The following is a 25,082-nucleotide window of genomic DNA, read 5'->3' as shown; positions in this document are numbered from 1 at the left end:
TAAGCTGCAGCTCCTTGAGTCATCCAATGTAAACAAGGACAGAAATTGTCTCTTGTTTAATATTTTTCTTCCCCCAACCAATTGCATGGCCTTGAACCAAGTTGATGGCTATACAAAACATCAACAGTCACCTTCAGTTGTAATAACAAGCATCATCTCACTTTTCCCCATCTCTTCCAAGGCACTAGCCAGAGTGTTAAGGTCACCGTCCTCTTGATGTAAGGCTTCCCATAAGTCCAAAATAACTCCTGTAGGACTGGCTTTGGTTGCAAAATAATTCAGATATCTAAAAGAGAGAAGAAAAAAAAGACATTGTGGACATCTTCCCAGTACAAGATCCCAGATCCAGTGTCCTAATGGAAGAACATTAACCTATAAAACCTAGGGGAATTTTTAACTGTGACAGATGCAAATTGTTGAAATTTTTATATCAAAACTATAACAGAATTTACAATTACTTTCACTGCACACAAATACTCTATTTATTCCTTTATTCACATTTCAAGGTGTTCAGTCGTAGCTTAGCTATATATATTCCAGGCACTGTAATTCATCCTGTTTGTATCCTATAAACATTTATATTTATACATGATTTAACTGTATAATAAATAGCGACACCTGGGTTTATATGAAGACTGGGTTTCTGGTTTACTACAGGCTAACATTTATATGTGAGTGCCAGACACCTAAGTTTATTCCCACTGGAACTTGATCATACACATTACACTGCTGTTTGTATATGGTACTAACTTTATGACCCCAGCTCTGATCTCACCTTGGTTATAGTCTTACAAAATGGACCATCTACCTCCATCTTTGAAACTCTAACTCCATGGTCATTTATAGTATTTTTTTTAATGTGCAACCTCAAATATGTTCTTCACTAAGTTAGCAATATATCTCACCTATCCATGCTAAGTTTTTGTGCCAGAAGTCTCCAGTCATTTCCTCTGGAATTAGGGGCATCCAAACTGTTGCAGATTTTCTGTCGGATTGAAAAGGGGATTTTAAAGGCATATGGTCCCAGCTGGGTGGTGACATTGCTTCCAGCATGTGAGCAAAATGGATCAAACGACTTGACATTCTGGAGAAGAAAACAAATATGTATTAATGTGTAATTATATCTATATCCTAAAGTACTATGCAAACCAATGATAATTATTATTAAAAAGGATTTGTGGCACTAAATTGTGGCTTCAGGCGTCCCGTGTATGATTACTTTTTTTTTAGTGTACTGATGAACTCCCAATACCTTCACATTACATCAATATGCATTAGAAAATCAGGAAAAGATGGGCATGGATGGTGGGCTGATTCGGTGGCGCAACGGACCACTTGACTAGACTTGCCTTAGGCTGCCAGCCCTCCCCTGGACACTGCATGACAAATCTGATGCCTAAAACTCAGACAGGCATCCGATGAAAAATATAATTTACTACAACATCTCCATGTCTGACGTATCAATTTTTTTATGAGAAAACATATTTTATGGATATATGCATTTCCATTATGTCTTTGGTGTCCAAAGGGCATTTACGAGACTGTCCACTGCAAAGCTTGTGGCTGTCGATCCAATACTTGATTATATGTCAGGGGAAAAAATCTGCAGGCACATGACTGTTTACAACCCCAGCTCTTTACTGTAAACATTCAAAAACAAGTAATCTCCAAAAATATTGGTTGGGCTTTATAAATACCAATAGAATAATTTCACAATAAATAGGGAGTACAACCTCTCAAAATGTCCATATAATTATTACTCCCAGAATCTTCTTCAGAAAACAGAAATCTGGATGAAATACTTGTCATAGGTGATTGTAATTTTCAAACATGGGTATTTACTATTGGGGAGAATTCTCAGAATAGACCTTATACCATGAGCACGTTTTCATTCTTGCACTGCTTACATAATTGCTTAAAACCATACATACATAAAACCTAAAAAAAAAATACCCCAAAGGGGTATTTCTTCTTTTCATTCTATATAGATATATAGGCCAAAAGTGGCTTCAAAACTGATTTAGTGGGGATTAAACATTTACATACCAAAAGTGAAATATTAATACTGTGTACAGCACTGCCAAAATAACTAACAATGGTTAACTTAGAATTTGTTTTCCATTAAGAGATCCTGAAATTTGCCAAAGTAATAAAACAAGCAGGGTAGAATAACTCCCCATCTCACCTCTTCCAGCATCGTATGTATCTGGAATATTTGTCCTTCTCCTTCCACTTGCCGCACACAGATTTTGCACGTAAGTTCTGTTGAAGCCAGGCTGTGCCTTTCCAGAGTGAACGTACAGTGCAGGCTCCTTTGACTTCCGCTCCAAATGTGGTAGAATGGGATCTCCTGCACAAAACACACATTGTTCATTTGTTTCATTACAAGAACAGAGTGTAGGTAGAATATTAACCCTATCTGTGTCGGGTTTGTTTCTGTGTTGACCCCTTTGTCAGTAAAATAATAACAGTAAATGTTATATAACACACATACTCTTTTTGAAATTAATTGCAATTTCTTTTAAATAACATTTTTAAAATGTGTTTGATTTTATGACTACTACAAGTTAAGGCTTTTCCTAAATACAGATCTGTAACTGTTTTATCTTATAAAATTGCAGAGGCCTGCAGACTACAAATCCCCAGTGTCTTAGAGAGAATACATTTTATTAGAGGATATCATGACGTTTTCAAGGATCCCATTTATTGAGCAAATCAACGTAAGTTAAGCTTTAGGAGGCTACTCACCTGGTATTTGGCCAGCAGTTTGCTTCTCCACAGTGAATGGGGGATATCGTGGATAGACAGTCTTAGGTTGTGATAACTATCCTTAAACATTAGTGGCTTTGGTTCCTCAACAAGGTATCCTCCCAAAGTCTTCTCCAACTCGAGGACCTCCTGTGGGCGAAACGTAAGTGCTTAGTATTCATCAAATAAAATATCTTGCAGATCCACAAAGGTGTATAGAGGTGTGATAAGTAAAAGATAAACCTCTACAGTTCAACTTAGTATGTGATCAGACAATGAACATGATCAACATGGAGTAATATGTTACATGTTTTTGATCTTGTAGCACTGAAGAAGGACACAGCTGCCTAACCTACTACTCAACAACTATTCCCTACAGAAAAAAACACAAAATACATAGTTCTGTAAATAGAATAACAAATATTTGTTTGATTTATCTATAGACATTTTTTTCTAAAATTACCTCTTGAGATAATTAGATCATTACTAAGAAATTCACTGACTTGTGTGCTAAGAATCTTGCCACTTTGAGCACAGAAGAACCTCATAATTATTGTGTTGCTTTAATTTGAAAATTAAAAATACTTTCAATAGGCATGTTATTTTTATGAACAAAAACATTGACTCTGTTTTTGAGCAAAAGCTGTTTTAAAGAATATCCCAGGAGAAATCATGTCTTCTAATTGATTCATCCAGTTAGTAGTACTTTTTGACGATATCCACGCATAATCTGCTGTACAGTGCTGTCAAATATGATGGCACTATAAAAGTCCATAAATAATGATAACAAAACTATGGCTTTGCAAAAATATAAATGCTTTATATTCTTAACCAGAACTTTAACAATTGATTTGGCCACATGCTGAGTGCAGAATTGCTGTGGAATGCAATGTTAAATCGCACTCAAGGGATTACGTCAAACAAAAAAACCTTTGGAGTATGTAGCACATTCATCAAAAATGTCTTAAATCTGTACTTTGCTCAGTTTTAAATTAACCATTTTACTGAATGTTTTAATAATCCTAATCCCTGTTTAATGCAGAAATCATCTAAATGGTAAACACATTTATGTGCCCAAAGGTTTAAGTATTTGCTTACTAGTGAAAACACAGTACATTGGTGTTTTTAGAATTGCTATTAATTTTTAAATGCCAAACTTGGCAGGCATGAACAACCAGTAGGTTTTCCAGTATGCTCATTCTCTATTTTAATAATGTACACTTTAATGTTTATTTAATTCCATATATTATGCTTCATCTAAGCAGTTTTAATGTCCCCATATTATTAGCCCATATAAACTGTGCTGGAAGACTATCGTATCACAATATGGAGTTTAGTTTTCAATTAGAACTTTGTTCAACACACTCCCTTTTCACTATTTTAAGTAAAACAGCTTACACAATAATTTGCTATTTGAAACTGAAATACACGGTGGCAATACTTGAAGGACAAAAAGTTGACGTACTTCATAGCACAGGCAAATGTATGATCCTCATGGCAAGAGGACATTATCTACTGCCTTGTGTAACACTTGAACTCTTAACACACCACATAGAATATACCAAATATCAATAGTTTATCTGCTTCGATCAACTAGTTGACAATATTACCTTAAGAGCATCCGGCGTGTCTTCTAAGCAGTAGACTTTCAGATTGTATTCTAGAGAAGTGCAAAGAATGGGCGCAAAGATAGCAAGCTGGAGCCTTTTTATGGCAGATCTAGAGTATGACTCTCCCACAAAAGCATAAGTGCCCAGCTGGTCAAGCAAAATATGGCAGGAATGGCTTTCAAGCTGGCAGTAGCACGGGGTATTGAGCGTTTCCTCATTCAGGGTCACGACCTCCTAAAAATACCAAATACAACGTGTTAGGGCATTGTAGCCAATCATTGGTCAACAAACTAATACATATTTTACGATTATGATAAATTGATATGATACACCACTTGCTTTAGTTTATTTTATAGGGATAATTCTGATTTCTAAATAATATAATTTATGCATGGGTGTTCGATAGATAGATAGATAGATAGATAGATAAAATAGTGGACATATCCGGTTCTTATACTCCTGTCAGTTCATCAATGTATGACGCTGTGATCCAGTACTTGTGAAGCACTTTATATTCACAGATCTCACCACCTTCCCCTACTGTACTACCAAGTACTAGCGTCTCTAGGATTTGGAGCCTGGTCACAGCTATATGACCCAAAACTCAAATAACTAAAATAGCTGAAGACATTTTTAGGATTAAATATACACAGGAATGACCCCCTCACACCAAAACATAGCCTCCTACCTCCCAGTTGCCTTGGTGAGACTGAGTCTTGAGTTGTAAAATCCAGTCAGATGTGTTGATGTCAGCACAATGAGGTATGGTTAATATAACAGGCCTGCACAGCAGAAGCCCGGTGGGTCCACATGTAACCATGGGACTCAAAATAGTTTGTGTCCCCTCTGATGGCAAACTAAAAGAAAACACAAGGAAAATTGTAGGATAGAATACACTTATGCCAATACGGGCATCAAAATCAATCCTGTTGTGAAATCACAAAAAAAGTTTTTCAAAGTCCTTTTAGAGGTTCTACTCGCAGACATGAAGTATGACACAGGGTACATATAATTTACACATGCATAGTACACATATTCTAGAGACTACACATATCAGCTTTAAAATGCAGAATCCAAAAAACACATACAAAATGTAAACACTACTTACACTGTGTTCTCTCTTTTGTTTATCATGAGGTACATTTCATAGTATTTGCCCTGTGGAATTGCACCATGAGGTATTAGCAAACTTACCCCTGTGGAAAAAAAACCAGCATGTTTATTTTATTTATTTTTTTTACTAATCTTTAACCCATTTACTTTACTGTAACCAACTTAGTCTCCTGACATCCGATAAATGTGAACAAACACCATTAAAATGGCGGTGGTCTTATTTTGTTTCCTGCAATTTATCCATTTTCATTTTGGATTGTGTAAAACTAGAATTAGAGTTCTTAGATACACAATAAAGTGCCATAAAGATGTCATTGTTGGGGCTCCTGAACTAATTAACAATGGTGAAATTACACAAACATTATGGACTTGAATGAGCTTAACGTGAAAAGCCTCCATTAACACATAATGTTTCTGAAACTATTATCTTCCTCTTAATAAAATGTAGCACACTTGAAATATATAAATATAATAATACTAATAATCAGTGAATTTATTGAGGCGGCTTTCCTTTGTTTGTAGAAACAGCGCACCCACATATTGCTTTGGCAGGATTGTGTTTAGAAAGGAATGTTTATGACAATTATAAAATCCACCAGTGTGTAACCAGGTCTGGTCCAATTTTACTTCTTCTTTTTACACGTTTATGGCGGGTAACAATAGTTTTTACAGAAAATGTAATTGCTATTATCCATGCCTAGTAATTATTATACATATTCAAAAGTATACAATATAGCCAAACACTGCTAACAAAATATTCCATTAATGTACAATTTACCTTTGTTTGCAAGTACCGAATTTGTCAGAATGGAAGCTTGACAAGTAATCATTATTAGATAAAAAACATAATTCTCTAGTTATTTAATCTTTGAAATATTTAAGAGGTTGTTTTTAAAGGCAGTGACTAATTTTTCTCGAGTCAATGTTTGGTTCAAAGTATCTGAACAGGAGCAAGCTGCATCACAACATGTCCATAATGATGCTGACAAAGTTATACCGCTCCCTGCATAATGTGCCTTGTGGGATAAACCTTATTCTTGCCTTATTTGAGTTATTGTAATATTGTATTTGTATTCTCACCAGTATTTGGGAAAGTAAGCCTTCCTCCCAGGTTTCCGAAAGTCCCTGTGACACTGTTACTAGAGTCTCGAGGCAATGTCAGGAGATGCTGGCTGCTCATAGCCTTGTTCCTGGCGTTGATGATATTGTTATCTGTTGGATATGTACCTGTTGGCTTTGTGCCAAGCAAGTCAGTCCCATCATGTATTGCAGGAGAGGAGTCTACTGTGGAAGAGTTGTAGACTTTAATTTTTAAATTTGGCAGTGGGTCCAACAAGGGAGAGTTGGTCATGGGAATTTTGTCAGCAGAATCCTGTAGGGCGTAAATATGGCCTCGGTATATACCAGCATTAGCCGTTAGATCTGGCTGTATGGAAGGGTGTAGAAGCTGTGAGTTATCTGCAATAATAAAAATATCAAGTCAGTATGCTTTGTTAAATAATAAGCAGCAAAAAACAGTAATAATAACTGGAATATGATTGGTCAATGGTCAACTACTACAACTACTACAACAATTAGATCATAATTTGATGTACTTTTTTTGCCGTCTCTGTATTTTTTTCAGAAACCTGTAGACCATGATTTCTTATTTTCTATAATAGGGCCTTCTAAAATAAAATAGGTTTGCATCAAAGAACAGCACTAGGCATCTGTAGAGCTTGAGAGCCAGTGATAATATGCCTAGTGGAGGACTGACAAGCCACTCTACACATGCAGTTTTTTTTAAAAAAGAAATAAAAACAGCTGAGACCAAAGTATTTTTAAGTGTCGGCCTACTGCTGCCACGTAACATCACATCAAATGCTGTATCTTTCAGATGCAAGTCACGTAGAGATGCGAAGAGTAATTATTAAAACACACTTTCTGTAATTAGAATTCCCTTAATGGAAACCATTGGAATCTCGTCTTTAGGACTTCATCTGTTTCGCCATTAGTACCATCTGCTAGCACCTCAGAAGACCTTAGTTAATGAGCTTTCACAGCAGAGATCAGGGAAGGATGTCAAGCACATTTACTTTACCGTGTCTCGGGGTCTTAAAGTTGACTGGATGAAAACCTCCCGTAAGGGCAGCTGACGAATCTGTGATGTCTGTGTCAAAATCCCGGCAGTTACGTCGATAAACCACTATACCAACTGCCATGAGTATGACGATGAAGATAAAAATGGCAACTACCAGGCCAGCATAGAGGGCCACATCTCCCGTGGAATCCAATACTGTCAAAGACAGATAAACAACTGTAAGGCATTTATCTACTGGACTTTTCAATGTTTTTTTTTTAAAAGCATACAATTCTGGTTAATGTGCCAGTTACTAATATGTAACTATTAGATAAACACTTGTATGATGTATTCTGTAGTGTTGTATTTAGTAATATGTTATTGAAATCATGCAAAGTGATGTTAAATTTCTCGGCCAAAATATAAGTGAAAGCCACACATCATACCAAGGTACACAAGGGCACCAAAATATTTTTTGTCTGACATGCTCTTAATGGCATGTTAAAAAATATCATATCTGGGGTGACCATTTGAAGTCCTCCAGTTCACTAATGATTCATAACTGCCTTACTAGAGTTTTATTTTATGGAGGGTCTTTATTTGTTATACTATATTAAAAAGGTAGGGCCTATCAGTATTCCAATGTAAAAAAAAAATATATGGCTTATCTCATGATAAACCATGTTTTTTACTGGTGGCACAATAAAAAAATGCACATGTTTAGTGCTATACAAGCTTGTTAACCCCTTCGAGATCCTCAGACCGGGACGTACCAGGTACGTCATCTCAAAAAAATGCCTCCACGTTGCCACAATCGTGGTAATGGTAGGGGCGCTGCTGCTGCTGTCTGCCCGGGTGTGTGAGCAGACAGCACAGACACCCAGAGCCTGCCCCTGAGCCTTCAATCATTCCCACGGAGTGATTTTGTCGGCTCAAATGTAACAAAAACCCGGTCCTGAAGGGGTTACATAATTCTTTCTGTATTGTAGTAATTCTTTCTGTATTATAAGTAGTCTAAAAACGGTAGCAATCAATGAAATGTTACTGCTGGTGGGACCATTCCACTGGAGACTGCTTTTGAAACTTTGCATTAAAATCACTTTTTAAACCTAACCTCCAATGACTAGAAACACATTACTCATAGTACTAACTATGAAAAGTCAGACGGTTAGCCGTGGTATAGCCAATACAATCTATCCGATCATCCTTCAATGCCCTACCCAGTATGCACAGGCTGCAGCACCCCCTGTGGTCAAAATTCCCATGTTAGCAAGAAACCACAGCTTGTTAAACATATGGTTACTTCACCTTTCAAAAGGAGCTTCAAGGACAATAATTACTAAACGTGAAATGGTTTTATCAGTATCAAATCTTACTCTTTCATTTTCTACCTCAAGACGCCAGCATGACATTATCCTGATGAAACCATGTACTTAAACTCAATAGCCCTTCTGGTGATTCCAAATACTACAATTTAATAGTTCAATCATTCACAGAAACATGTTAGCCAAAAGTTCTAAAAGTTAAATGTAGGTGAATAAGATCATTTTTCAATGTTCGCAGACTTTATAGTCTTGGAAAACGTGTTCTTTTTAATAATTAATTGTTATTAGTTATCACAATGTTTTATGTAACAATTTAAATATTAGAGTTATTACAAGTAACTATATGTATATTTGAAAACATTACATAGGTAGCAATCTTAAGCCCAAGTATCCTAATCAGACCCTTTACCTTACAAAACATTGTGAACAACATGAAAAATAATGATATTTAATATGCAATTATTACCACACTGGTCTATATATTACATCACTGCAATATTTTCGCTATTGGTTTAGTAATTGGTATTGGCACCCTGCCTTAATGATCATGGTGACCAGGCATGCAAAATAAGAAAATATAAAGTGATGAAGAAAAATAAACAGAAAATGATGAAATGAAACTTACAATGTCTTTTAGGTTCACCTAAAACTCTCTTGTCTGTTTGAAACAAAATACAATAAATAAATAAATAAATAAAAATGAAATTAGTTCTCACAGAAAGAAAATAAAACAAAACTGAATATAATAAATTAAAAATGAAATAATAATGTTTTGTTAATGATATTTACAACATACCCATGTAAGCAAGCAGGTTAAAGGCATGTTATAGATGGGACTAATCTCTGTTGTGGTTGACAGAGAATGATGTAAAGTGAGCAAGCAGAGATCTGAATGTAATTGTTTAAAGCATTAACTTCAGCATTATATATATATATAGATATATATATATATCTATGTATATATATACGTACCAATCTACCACATCTTCACATTTATTTATTTATTTATATAGCACATATTCACATTATGACAGTTCAGTACAATGAGCGAGACAAGACAATTTCTGAGGCCTTTGGAACAACATGTAGCAAACAAAGCAATATTATAAACAAAACAAAGTTAAACCGCAAGGTACTTTAAAGCAGGAACGCCATTAAAATGACTTCTTACTTACATCAGTAGAGACAGATGACTAAAATATCGTTAAAGGAAAAATAAAAATGGGCTCTCGTGTTTATGGCTGGTATTTAAGTTGTGCAATGAGACAGGGCTAAAGTTCCAGCACTCCTTCACAATAACGTGATGTCAACCTTGGGACGGTTCTACTAGTGGTGCTGTGTTCACAGCTATGGAGAAAGCCATACAGAAATCTATGTGGATAACTCAATGAAGCCTATTCACTTATGAAAGGCCTCTTCACATACTTTAGTGGATGTAACTAAATAGGGTTAATTATTTAGCCATTTCACTTCTTGACATCCTGCTGAGCATCCTATGATGGCAGATTAATACTCACTCTGCCAACTAATAAGCATTAGAAACATAATACCAGACCTTCCCTAAATAAAGATAATCTAAATGATCCATAAGAGTTTGAATCTTTTAACACCAGCCATCATGTGAGATTTAGCTAAAAGTGAGTCTGGTTTTGATCAGATCTAATACGATATTGATACACTTACTTTGCATGCACAGTCCATCAGTGCAGTTTTTGGAATCTAGCAACATGCCACTACAGTCTTTTCCACCATTCTTTGGGGTGGGTGCATTACACTCTCTGCTTCTCCAGTGGGTGCACTCAGTGCTGCAAGCCGACCACTTGCTCCACTCTGTCCAGCCTCCATCTACTACATTTTAAAACATTGCAACGTAAGGCGGAAGATAGACGAATCAATGTGTAATAAATCCTACTAAATCCTAAATCTTAATGATATTGACTTTTAGCATCACCATCCCGTATTACTCCAGTAACAAATACACCTTGCATATATAAAACATGAAAGGTTGCGCAAAGCTATATGGATTAAAACTATTTAAAGAAGGAGACGCAAGTCTGTACCACCGTACCAGTCTCTTATAACATTATTTTTATATATTAAGTTGATATTGAAAAAAAAAAAAGTTTGTATTCTACTATCTATTATCCGTTGGATGATAATATTTTTATGTCAAAGAGGGATACAGTAAATTTATGGTGGACAAACCTGGACACATAGTAGTACAAGCCAATTTTTGAAAGGGCTGCCCTTCACAAAATGAGCCACCATTAAGGGGTGTTGGATGGGTACATGTTCTTGTCCTCTTCTGCCAACCACGACCACAACGGTTGTTACAAGGGGACCACTCAGTCCAAGATGACCAGCCTCCATTCACTAATTAGGGGGGAGAAAGAAAACAAAGTATAATTCATCATAACACCCCAAATTAAAGCATTTCAAACAGGATAAATGGAAAGTTTGCTCATTAGCTTCAAAACATATAAATGCTGAGTTTACCAAAGAAAGCTAATTGTTGTCTTAACTAATGATTCTTTTATAACCATCTGTTAGGAAAATGCCCAGTCTGGAAAGTATTAGGCCACCCACAGTCCGTGGGACAGAGCTGGCACCAACGTTAACAGGTGGTGTAGTTATTTAATTATAAACATAGGTAATTAATTCAGTAGACATTTATCATCTAAATAGTCTTCATCTTGAATGTCTGTTATTTAACAGGGGGTGATACCTCAAATATATTTAAATAATAGATTTAATATTTCAGCTGCCTTCATTAGCCAAAGCAGCTATATATATATATATATATATATATATTTATTTATTTTATTTTTTTTATTATTGTTAATTTTTTTTTAATTTTTTTTTTTACTTTTTTACTTTTTATTGGCTAGAAACAATATATCTCTCGTCCACACTTTGTACATTCATCATTTAGTCTTTTAAGTTATTTTACTACAAGCAACTTAATTTTTTATAAATGCAAGAGGTATACACAAGCAGTTATTTGAAACAATATGTTCAAAGTTTAAAGCTGTTAAAATGCCCAACTACCGCAGCTGGCTGGGATAACCAAAAATGGAGAACAAAAATGCATTCCAAATTTGTAAACCACACAGAAATATTATGAAGACATAACTTCAACTAATGATGTGCATCTTATTATTTGTCACGTACACGGCACATAATATACTCATTCCAGCCTAAACACCCGCACAACATACACCATACTTTGGGCGCCCTGTGAAACTCCTGCAGAAAAAAACCCTGTTTCTGTTTTAATAATGATGATGTATTACTCATGACGTCACAGCATATGTAATGTTTTAAGAAGAGCATGAAAGAATTCTGATGCAGAACTGCTACCTAGCTTATCAACTGCCATTCTAACCATTCAAAGGAATGTAAGTTGATTCATATAACCTTTTATAGGTTGTTACTAGAAAATGTATTGTCTTTTAGAGTTATTTTTGCTGATTTATCAATGTGTATTTCTGAAATGTACCTCCCTTTTCTCTTTGTTTTTAAAGACATTTTAAAAACCCTGCCGAAAACTTTATAACTGAGTATCCTAATACTATGAAATATATTTACCATATACAATGACGGTCGCTGTGGTACTTCTGCGCTTCGCAACAATATTCTTAGCAACACATGTGTAGTTTGCTGTGTCCGACAGTCTCGCTTGCTTAATTATGAGGTTGTGGTCAATTGTAATCAGGAAATTTGTATCTTCTGTAGGGTCAATGATGTCCTCATTCTTCAACCATTCAACCTAATGAGTAAAGTAACCATTCACAGAAGTGAGTATAATTAAAAAATTATTGTATGTGTGTTATATGTTATGTTATGTATGTTATAATAAAAACTATTAATCCTCTATAATATATATACAATGATTGTAAATCATGTCACAAGGTACAATTACCTAGCTGACAGAAAAGGAAAAAATCCAGCTGGACACAGTTCACAGAAAACTGGTGCCCAAGAACAAAAGGGTAAAAGGTGTTGCTACATAAAGACACACACATACTATATACATCTTATACTTAAGATATACACATATGGAACAAGCCCGTTGCTGGCTATAGCAGCCATTTAGCTGTACCAACTGGACCCTATCTGGGTTCAGAAAACCCGCAACTAGAGTAGCTATATACACTCAACTTGCAGCAATTCACCATTTCAAGCTTGTATGCATCAATCAGCATGTTTAAATTCTTTTGGAGGCTCTATGACTATCCAAGATTCCTCTTAAGGTCACTTAATAAAGAATTTCAATAACAAACTTTCATTCGTCTCTAGATTGCATAAAGCCCTAGCGTCATGACTGCAGATGGGCAAGTACCAGAAACGGAACAGGTGTGGAGGTTAACTGTGTTATTAGATGTCAGAATAACAGATTCAGGAGTCCATATAAACAATGCTTCTGAATAATAGAAGCTGGCTACCTTAATGTGGTCACATTCATCATTCTGCTAATGTATCTGTAAGGATCAGGCTAATTCATTCATTTTCCCTTTCTGTCTCTGAACTGTAAATGCCAAGCTTTGTAGGTGTTCGGTCCTACTGGGATACTAAAGCTGTCGCAAGGATTTTGGGGATGTTGGAATTTTGGATGACAGCTGAACTTAATTTTACCTCTGGGAGGTAGTGTCATTTTTAACTACGACCAAAGTCACATGCAGCAGTTTAAAGAATCCCCACAACGCAACAGTCGATACATAAACTAGAATTATAGTGCTGATTTGTTGTGTGATAAATGCCTTCTTCCTGATTACCGAATCACTTTAAATCTCTTAAATCCATCTTTCTACAGTCTATAAAAAAAACAAGGACATTAATATAATTTAAAATGAATTGCTGTTAGAAATGAAATTGAAAATAATAGTAAGACGTTCGCCCTAATTACCTCGGCAGGAGGAATGCCTTCCGGCGGACGACATTGTAGTAGAACTTCCTGTTCCAATGGTATTTCTTTGCCCAGAGGCTCCTGGTCAAAATTCTTTCTCAAATCTACACACAAGAAAAATAAAGAAATATGGACAAATCTTAATGATATAATTTAGTGAGAGCAGATTTTTATGTTTTAAAAGAGAGAAAAAAGGCAACATGTCCACATTGATAAGATTCAAGATGGAAATGCATGGGTTTGAAGTCTGAATTAATTATTTTACAACAAAAAAAAAAAGTTTACAGGTGCATGCAGCTGAGGTGTATTCAAGAATGGTCTTTGTTTGTAACACGCATAACGCTATTGACGAGATTGGTGCGGTGACGCATAGATGAGATTTATAGAAGTTGCTAAATTTAAACATTTTTTTAATGAAATCTACTAAAATTCTCAGGTGCATGCATCAATTTCTTTTTCTGTAAGATGGCTTTTTAAAAAAAAAATAAAAAAATAAAAGTACTATAGCTGATTAAGCCATATCGTTTTGCTGAGAACAGCAAAAAACTATTCATTTGTTTTCATGTAGTTAAGATGAAAAATATATTGGATACAAGCTTCAATGCATGATTGTGCCTTAAGGTAAAACGAGGCTTCTACGTTTAGTTCAATACTATAGGTAATATTTCAACACTCACACACATTAAAGCAATGTATTTCATTTCTTAACAATTGATTTAAATTACACTATGTTGCATTATTGAGTAGTGCTCTTTTTAGTATTTTCTAATTTGGAATTTAATACAATCTACATTAGGGGAAAAAAAGAACATGCAGGAAGTTTGCACTTGCCAACACCATAAGGTCAATAAATAAACTGAAAAGAAATTACACTGTGTTACAAAACACTTTTTCATGTAAATCGGTTATAATCATACAATTTTGTTTAGGTGGAAAAAATTCTTCACGCCAGACGCAACCACAAGATGGGGCTACTGTCAGTCTAATTTTTGATCTCTAAACAAGAATTCAAAAGTTCCCTTATTGAGCTTGATTGACGATTGTATCCAGGGGTACATAGAATGTACCATACTTAGATAAAACTTACAGGCTATCCTGACATAAGCTCTTCGGCTCTTGGTGGTTCCTGCTGAACTCCATGCTACACACTGACACCAGTAATCTTCCAGGCCGAAGAGCTCTTCCACCTGCTGTCTGGAGACCTCGATCTGGACCTCTCGTACCACAAGGCCTGTTAAGATTTCAAGACATAAGTCTCTAATCACTACATCCATGCAATCGATTTAATTGTTAAGTGAAGATTATTATATGATAGATCACGCAGATTTAAACAAAGTTTTTTGTAAAAAAAAAAAAAAAAATCAGCAAAACAATGTAATCTATAGTTTTATCTAAAACAAATAAGACTCTGCGGTATTTCAGACAATCCTGACATACTGACATGTTAAAACATTTCCATGTAAGTTTTAAGTGGATGTTCATCACTTAATACATTTTAGTCTGTACTGTTTACTCGCAAACATTTGTTACAATCCTATCCAGGAAACATCTGGTTCTCCGCTGATGGTGGCCCCTGTCACTTCCTTACCTCAGCCATTGAACAGCTGGCAACACTAAATCCAATTTCCATTAGCTGTTTAGTACTTTAGTTTCCTTCCCCACATTTAAAACATCATTTCGAACCCACTGGAATAACATCATACCTGTCACTTCATCAACTCTCTCCTTAGTGATATGTTCATTCTGATTGACCCATTCTCCATTGCATTTAAAGAATATCTGGATGGCAGGGTTAGCTTTACAGAGAAGTTCAACTGGTTTGTTTTTCACAATGTAGGCATCTTCCGGTTCCAAGAGGAAATGTGGCAGAGACTCTGCAGCGGCCGATGGAAAAGAGTCAGGAAGGACATCGCTGTATTCAACACCTGTCAAAAGCAAAATGATCACACGTGACGATCATTTCCATTTATACGTTTCTTATTAAAAGTAGGGATGCATGTTGCCATATTGTTCCCAGAGACGACAGACCAAAGAAGTCGGCGATGCTTTAAACATTCATAGAGTTAAGTGTCACATAAACTTTCAAAAGGTGATATGGAAAGATGGGAGAAAATTCTTTGAACAATCAAAATGAAAATATTTAGTTTTATTGATCAAATTTTTATGTTATACGCCACTTGTTGTGTTATATAATTCAATAAATATTAATTTGTCACATGACTATGTTTAAATTATGCTTTTAAAATTGAAAAAAAGCCGAATTTCCATATTACCTGCCTTACTTACAATAGGAAGGAAATGGTCGTGACATTCAAGCAGCTTCTTGCAGGAAGAAGGTTTAAAAGTGACAAATTATACAAAGCTGAGAATAGTGGAAAAAGGTATTTTTCTGTGATAAAAGTTTGGCAAAGGGACAAAAGCAGGGGAGCTTGCTGGCTCATTTAAAATCCATTTAGGAAAAATTGACTTTTCATTTCCAGCGTTAACACTGCAGTAAGAGAAAGCGGCAGGACATTTGTCATAATCCATTAACTGCTCTTTTGGAAACGGTGAATTAAACTCCAGGCTAATTTCGACATCTATTAGGGTCTCCCCTTCACTGGCTGTCACCAGGTCTCCCTACTGTTGGCTGCCAGCTAATTTTCATCCTGGCTTCATCACAGGAGTATAATTTTCTCAGCAACCTACCAATTTCAGTTGGTCACTAGGCAATTAAAAGGCATAATACTATGCCATTGCCCGGATGCCATGGGGTGGTTTTTCAAACCCACGAAATGGAAGGCTCTGTGCAGCCTGTGCATTTTAATCCAGATTGGGTTATTTTTAATTTTTATCAATTCAAGTGACAACGTCTACATTGGCAACAGTACCACCTGTCATCACCTCTGAACTTAGCTTATGCTGTCCACTATTTCTGTTGTTAAAATAACCTATTTTTCACAGCTATGTAGTTTAAGTTGCCCGCTCTGGATTAGACTTCATAATAAAAAAGTTTTATGTTATAAGTATCTATTAAGAATGAGATATGTTGGTGGATAGTGTAAATATATGTAGCTTATTTTCACTCTACTATATCACCCATGTGTGGAATGCAACTGAAACAGAATCCGTGTAACACATTAAGGCAGGAGCTGGAACCATCGAACACATGCATAGAGTTAATGGCTTCCTTTACTATAAATGCTTGGACTGCAAATCTTGGGATTTGGTATCAGGAGGGAAACCGAGTCAATGTGGACAGTCTCAGCTAGACAAAAACTAAAATGGCCGTCCCAGCAATCCAGACAGAGGACTCTGGCTAACCCTAAAGTGTGCCATGACTGACTTGCCAATCTCAAGTTTAAAAGTTGCAATATGTAATTCAAAAATAACTGTCACCTACAAAATTTCCCCATGAATGTGTGCATAAAAGCTGTGACGAAGTAATTTCCTTTTACAGTGAGTTTTAAACTACAAAGGTGTGCATATGTTCTTTAAATTAAGGTTTGCAGGCCTTTTAATATATTTTTTCCACTGGCATAAAGTTAGTTAGTCCCAATGATTTAAACTCCCAAGAACTGCTAAGCAAACAACAATGTGTTTCTAACATCCAAAACACCCTCACTCCTTTCCCACTGCATAGATGGAAGAAAGAGGGTCAAAATTACTTATAGGGTTAAGGAGAATAGTGGACTGGTTAAATGACCTTAATTAAATAAATTAATTAATGATCCTAATTAAATCAAAACTTTAGAGAGTCAATAGAAACTGTGAGAAATGGCAGGCTGAGGCTCACCAAGTCTTTCACAGAAGAATCTCACTCTGTAAAATGCTCAGATGCAGCACAGCAGTGTCACATAATGGAGTCACAGTGAAATGAACGGATCCCATGCCTGCTCTGCTCTTATATAGACTTTATTCGTTACAAGTCTGCTTTTTTTCCAGCTAGTAGACAATCGCTCAGCATAATGTGAGCTGATTGGACAAACGAAGGTCAGCTCACTCAATGTCCCTGCTCTTAGCGTAGGCAAAATGGAAAGTGCCGTTAAAATGATGGCATGGGGACAGAATGAATGAAAAAAGATTTTCGTATTGCACACATTCGTTTCTCATTTCTTTTGTCCAGTTGCATTTGTTCGTTCATTACTCGGACAAATGGACAAAACGGCAACATTCGACACAAAAATGCAATCTGAAAACGAACGTGCAAGCTTAATAAAAGTCCATGGAGGAAAGGATTTCAAGTACAAGTAGGACTTTGTTAGCATTGCCATGGTAAAACCATGCAAAATATCACACGGAACAACGGCAGGCTCCAAGTGTGGAGATAAAAGATGTTTACTGGAGCAAAATGAAATAAAAACACATTTTGTGTCAATACTCACTTATATCACTCTGAACAGCACTGTATTTTATGCTCAAGAAGAAAAAATATTTTTCCAAATAACTTCTTTTAATCAGGGGTAGGCAAAATGTCCATACCTGGACACCAGTCTCCATGACAAGGTTGGTGGAAGTCATTGTTGCTTGCTGGGCATTTAGTCAAATATCCTTAACAAAGACTTTTGTGTATTTTGCCTACCCCAGTTTTTAACATAACTGATTGAGTTCCAAGCCAGTAGTGTATGATAAATGAAACAGATAAATCAATAAACAATAAAAAGAATAGAAAAGGACAGTTTTCGGCCTGCATTTGTCGGTAATTTTTAAATAATGCCTCATTTTTTTAACGCATTAGACATCTGTTTCTTCCAGTAATACAACAGTGATGCTAAGCAATATCTTTTGACCCTACACATTCCTATTCCTTTTTTACGTTATTTAAGGGTGGTTTAATGCCGGCACTTAACTTGTGACTTTAAACTAAATTATGGAAAAATAATCATTTGCTGGCATAAAATTACAAGACTCATCAAAAATAATATACGCGGAGCAGTTGTTGATACTTTGAAAATAGTTATGTGTGCGCACTCATCATAAAAATCCGAAGCTGCATTTGCAGGGTCATCGAGCACCATATATTCATACCCTCCCATTTATTTAATACCTTCTTTGTCTTAATTAACTCCATCTGGAGTTATGCGACTGCACATCGATGAAATCGTGTTCCTTCTAATTAAAAATATATACCCAAAAATCTGCTTAGCTGTCCTTGGAAAAACATCTTACGCTATGGATCTTCATTCGCGCAGTATGCAGCACTCAAAAAAAGTCCTTACAAACAAAAACCTCCAAGTTGCAGATATATAGAAGAATATGAAATACCTCACAACATATGAGGGGCATTATCTTTAAGAAGTATTGGTTCATGCCAGAGGAGGCCCCTGCAGGCTACCAATAGAGTTGTTTGCACGGCCCTTTAACCCCTGGCGGCGGACCTACGGATTTCCGCTTCTGTGGACCACTGCGATGCCACGTAGATAAGGTAGGCTAGATGGGGAAGGGAGCAGGGAGATTAGTAGATGAAGACGATCACTGAGATTCTTCGTGTTGTGTGTCTTCGTCTACTTTTGCCGCCGTCACGTTCGTATGTTCGGTATTCAGGCTGAGCACCCTTCATGTTAGTTTTCCTGTTCGCCTAAATAGGAATGCACAAGTCTACTTTACACCATTCGGTCCAACACTTGACATTGTACTTGGTGATGTGAGGCTTGTATGAAGCTGCTTAGCCATGGAAAACCCATTCCATGAAGCTCCTGCTGCACAGTTTTTGTACTGATATTAATGCCAGTGGAATTTTTGGACTTTTGCGCACCAGAAACGGTCATTTTACATCTTTAAGTATCCCACCAACTGCCTTCTTAAGACATCTTAGACTTTTCATTTCAAAGGTGTCAAACTCAATCCCCAAAAGCAGTAACTGTGCCAGTTTTGGTAATTAACATAAAATGCAACTAAAATTCTTAATTACTGAACAATGTGTGTACGGTTGTGCCAATAACTAGAAAATCAGTATATAGCTATCAAGAATACTGGAAAAAAAACACAAACTTCTATGCAAGACGAATATAGATGGCACAAAAAAAAATCTATAAATAATGAAAACATTAACTTATATTTAAGAGACAAACACTGTGCTCTTCAATCTCCCAAATATGAAACCAAAACCTTGTCGTGCAATCATTTTAAATGTAATTACCCTCTCAAACATGAATGTTACAGTTATAGAACAAGTGTTCTTTTAGGATTATTGATTTTTTTGGACTGCTTCAAGATGGAAAGAATTGAGGGAGAAAAAACTTTTCTGTCTGTTTTTTTTTTTAAAGAAAAATTAGTATAGGGTGAACTCCTAGGACAATGCCTGAAAAAAGGACTGTTGCACAAAAAACGGGACTGTTTTACAAAGTTGGTTCAGTATACCTTGCATAAATTAAGCTTCGGCACAAGTCATGAGTAGATAAAAACAGTAAGACATATTTTAAGTTCCATCTCGTAAAATTTGTACAGGAAGAAGAAAAGAACTATGGGTAAAATATATGTTATATAGGTTTTTAGTTCTGAAAAGTTTGTTCATATGTTACTGATTATACAAAGATATTTTAAACTAAAGCCCATTTCTAACACTTTATTCTTGCTAACACCGCTTGATTCTATATGGAAAAAAAAACTGTAAAACAAATGTAAAAAACAAAAATACAAAGATGATTTTTGAAAGCAAGAAAAAAACTAAAAAACCCAACAAATTGGCTGTTTTGGAGAGAGAGAGAGAAAAGACATCATTTGTTATTGGGTTCTTAGATTTTGGAAAGCATGGTGAAAATCACACATTTAATTCGAAGCACATCAACCTTTCTGTGTTTGCTCCATTTCCTGCACTAATCCAGGTGCTGTTTAGGCCAGAACTGACAGGAATCGCAACCTATTACACACACTTAAAGATATATCACCCTGTTGAAGCTTGTTGTGACATCTGCCCGGGGCTAGTTATTAAACGCCTCTTTTCCTGTGCAATCATATTTTTAACAATAATTATTTTTGTAATCCCTTTGAGCCGGAGGGTCTTACAATGCAGTGTCTGGCAAAGAACACCCGAACTATCTTGTACCAAAAAAAAGGCATTAATTTGTGGCTTGTCCATCAACAAAGTTAAAAAGGTAGGTTTGGTGCATTGCTAGGGAAGTTAAGTTTGGAGACAGCAGCTTTTGAGTTGATCTAAAAGGCCATGCAATGTAACTGAGCAAAAAAATGATTTTGCACAGTGATTTACAAAACGACTAGATTTACAATATTAATTTTACTTACGTTCCCATGTTTGTACACATTTGCAGTTTGTTTCCATAAGCAGCAGCTGTTTACTGGAAAACATTACTGGGATGGGCTGAGTAAACCATAAAAGACCATAGAAGACTTAAATTTACAGGATTTTAACTTTTTTTTTTTACAATTTAATACAGGTAATACTTAGAAACAGAGACTACGTGGATATAACCAATAGATTGTATATATTAGATGCAATTCCAATGCATTGAGATACAAGCCACTTAACCCCTTCAAGACCGGGACGTACCTGGTACTTCCTGGTCATAGGTCACCGCCAGACCGGGACGTACCAGGTACGTCCCCAGCGATCCGTAGCAGCCACTCCCCCTCAATTCCGTGCACGTGATCGCTTTGAAGCGAATCACGAGCACAGAATTATAATATTTAAAAAAAACTGCGGTCTTCAAGGGAAGACGCAGTACACAAACGCCGGTCCTGAAGGGGTTAAAGGGACAGCTTTAATGTCTGAGACAGCCTCACCACAGAAAAAATGCATATTAAAGTACTTTGTGAGTATTTTAATATGCATTCCTTAAAATGTAAACTTAAGAAAATCAATCACTTGCCCTAAGGGGAAACTGCAGCTCCCTGCCTCCTCCATGGTTTGTTGATTCTCGTCACTGATTGGTTGCTTAAAGCAGGCAATTAGTGGCAAGAAGTCACTCCTCACATGGAGGGTTTATGCATCACACATCTGCAAGGAGGATACCACATAAATGTACAGGGACCTCTCAACTAGTATATGCATTAAAATGCATATGATGGCTGGACTGTCCCTTTTAATATGACCTTGAAAGGTGACATGTCCAGTCAGATAGGGGTATACCTCGAAAAATCGAGTTTGTTCATCTAGGACCCTGTATGAGCCAGATACACTAATTTTACTCTTTTGTGATTACAACATTTTAGACGTTTATAACCTCAAAGTGATTTCTAAATGTTCTGTGAACATATGGATGCTGGTGTCCAGGGGCTTTTATAATGAATGTGTATTTCAAAGAGTAGGCAGATAATTACTCCAGTCTACGCAGTAAAAGATTCATCTGAAATTTTACTCAAAAACAAACAATAAAAAAACAGACAATAATACGATGCCTTCTTTTTTGCACACTCTATGAGGCCAACATCAATGTGCATACTAATATTAATCTGCCAAAAATGAACAGGTAAAATTCGTATCTGCCAAAAAAAGCAGGTAATACACTTACAAGAACCGCCACTAATAAAAACTGACAATGAAGAAAATGGAATTTTACGTCACCACCAACAGAGGTTTTCAGAAAAATTACAATCACTCCTTAAAATACGCGTCTCGGTTTCTTAAAGCAGCCAAAACAAATCCTCCAAGCTCCAGAGCTGCTCTTACCTCTGCAAACCCAAGTGGCTCTTCTATTATTTCTCAGTTATGTTTATAGAAAAGGAAGGGGAAGAGAGCGATATAATGGCTAGCAATCTTTATTAGCATCACAGCCAGCAGAGTTCAGGAGCTTCTATCTCCCCGAGGCTCACGGAAGAATAGATGAGTGCTATTAACCTCCGCACTCAGACTCTCACCGCCGTAAATCTAATCACCCTCGGTCCTGGCCCCTGGCAGACATGAAGCTTCCACTTCCCCTCTGCCTCATTACAGCACAAATAAATGGCAGAACTTTCAGAGGCAAAAGGAGCCATATTATTGATATTGTGACTTTCCGTTCTATTGTTTTCGGAGCCGCCAAAAGCTCATCTCTTGAGATAACGTTGACATTTTTTTCAGAACTTCTTAAAAAGTTTAAAAAAATAATCAAAATTAAGTGTACGCGTTGTGTACTATTGTGCAACGGAAACATTTGTTTATTGTATTTGTGGAAATTGTTAAACCTACAGAGCACGGGCATTTAATAAATTATCCCTTTAATAGTGTGTGCTAAGTAGATTCTTTCCTTAAGGTCACCTTAATTTTTTGGGACTTAAACATATACAGACCATTAATAATTGATATATAACAGAGCAACCAGGAACACCACCTACTCATGCACTAATACATAAAGCATCAATGGAGAGACTTGCGTATCAAGTCAGCTCAGTCACTGAGATTTTCCCTGACATTATTAGTTTTAAGTAAACATGAGTTTGCGAGTGTGATTGTTCTCTTGTCTTGCTTATAAAATTGCAATCAAACATTTAGCTGCAGCTTGCTCTTTACCAAATATATCATAATGAAGGACAACTGTTCTAAATTGAGCAAAATATTGGATCTCAAATTAAATACACTATAGTGTGTATTTCTAAGCTAGTTTCAGAAACAACCCCTCTACTCTATATGTAGCGATTTAAATGGTGTATTATAATAATGTTTTTTTCTGCTTGGAAAATACATGGTACATATAAATTACTCATCTTTTTTAAAGTCTGTGTTTCATACAATAGTTGGTTAATCCTCTATTATAAAGATCAGAGAAGAGAAAGCTGCATTTAAGAATACGCAAAAGGTGGAAAAATCTGAATGAAATTACTGCATTTAGGTAAACAAAAAAAAAGTTAAAAAAAAGAGTCCATTTAGGAAAGTGACACCAAGTGATGCCAAGCTGGGTTTACCGCATTTACATGTCACTAGAATTCACACAATCTGTCACCAAAGAATCCCCCAGACAAAGCTTAATGCAGCGGGTGGAGGGAAGACAAATAAAATACAAATAGGAACAAGTAAACAGAATAAAAGATTCCCGCAGGTCTGGGCTCTCTTTTTCCAAACGACTGGTACAATATATGCTGTGCCAATGGATAGGAAGCAGAGGATGCTGGGAAAGAAGAACCAAGGGCTTGCAGGTAGCAGGGGGAGGGTGTCATGCTGGGCACATTTATCATAAGCAATCAAAACATCCTTTCATACCCATCCCAACACTTTCCAAATCCATGCCAGGCTGGCCCACCCACCGCATGGGAACTAACTTGCATTGTCTGATGTTCACAGTGGGGGAGAAGGAAAATCCATTTATAGGCAGACCTTTCCCTTTCGGCACAAATTCACTGTGAACAGCAGGATTGATGGCTCCGGTGCTTATTTTTTAAATAATACCAGTCTGGAAGAAGTATTAAGAAAAACAAAGATTTTTTTTAAAAAAAAAAAGATTTTTATTTGCCAAATTGTAGAACATCAGGTTCTAGGGAGGAGAAAAAGTCCAGTTTTCCTTTTCCCAGCACAAAATAATGGCAGAGATACCTGTGCGTGGTTCCTGGTCGACATAGCTAACAGCACCGTTGTATCATTAAAAATTTCATTAATTTATAGAACTTTTCCTGGGGGAAAACAAACCAACAGAACCCTCCCAAAACGCCCTACTGATTCATTCCCCTGAAAAAGTTGAGAAGGTAGTTTAGAAATAATATTAAACGAAAGAAACACATTAACCCTTTCCACAACAAGCATTGCAAACCCTGTCCACCAGGGCTGTGATATATGTATTGTTAATAAATGCATTGTTCCTGCTATAAACTACACTAATAGACGATGCTAAAGAAAGGAGGCTGGTAAAATTTGTTTATAGACCCAAGCAAAGTACACCCTTTTTTCCGTCTTTTATTTATCAATATGACTGTCCAGAGTAACATTTTAACTTACGTGCTGGCTTTAAATACACCGGTATATGGCCCAGTATTTGTTAGCGTAAGTAATCTAGCTCCATTCATTGAACGTCACACATCCTGCACACACAAATCCATTAGACCTAGAATAAAAAGTTTTGGAGCTCAGCTACTTATCATGTATCACTGCTCATTACAGTAGGTTTGTGGTTATATTTTATCCAATTTGCTTAGCAGCCACAAACCCCAGCCTGATTAAATATGTGTGTCTAAAACCCCATAATATTTGGGTTTGTATATGTTTGTTCCATCTACATACCGTAGGATTAGCATTAAGTTTACAACTTTCTGATGACATCAGTAAAATATAGGGAACCAGCGAATGGGATATTTACTTTGAGCAGTCAATTTGTTTTTTCTTTTAGGACTAATTGTGTGCGCAGAAACTCTACTTAACTTCCTTTGCCTGATGAATAAGACAGAATGTCTGAATTCTGTACTGAAACAAACCTAAATAA

The 25,082-nt window shown here is 36.2% G+C and overlaps 1 protein-coding gene across 1 annotated transcript; it reads right to left on the bottom strand.

The window, feature by feature from the left end:
• Positions 1-120: 120 nt before the first annotated feature.
• On the bottom strand, positions 121-19,300 carry LOC149281342 (netrin receptor UNC5B-a). The gene is made up of 17 exons (XM_089499390.1): positions 19,249-19,300; positions 15,465-15,686; positions 14,849-14,992; positions 13,762-13,865; positions 12,444-12,624; positions 11,061-11,228; positions 10,539-10,703; positions 9,481-9,513; positions 7,552-7,746; positions 6,552-6,929; positions 5,467-5,554; positions 5,047-5,215; positions 4,359-4,592; positions 2,749-2,898; positions 2,186-2,350; positions 906-1,084; positions 121-286 (listed from the first exon to the last, which is right to left on the bottom strand). Exons 1-17 carry the CDS (start codon positions 19,298-19,300, stop codon positions 121-123), a joined length of 2,793 nt encoding a protein of 930 aa, XP_089355516.1.
• Between the last annotated feature and the right edge of the window lie 5,782 nt (positions 19,301-25,082).

The sequence above is a fragment of the Sceloporus occidentalis genome, unplaced genomic scaffold (assembly GCF_023333645.1).
Source record: "Sceloporus occidentalis isolate IW3139 unplaced genomic scaffold, rSceOcc1.0.p SCAF_134, whole genome shotgun sequence".
Taxonomy (NCBI): Eukaryota; Metazoa; Chordata; class Lepidosauria; order Squamata; family Phrynosomatidae; genus Sceloporus; species Sceloporus occidentalis.
Note: the sequence above shows the minus strand (reverse complement) of the source record. Positions and strands in the feature narration are given on the sequence as shown.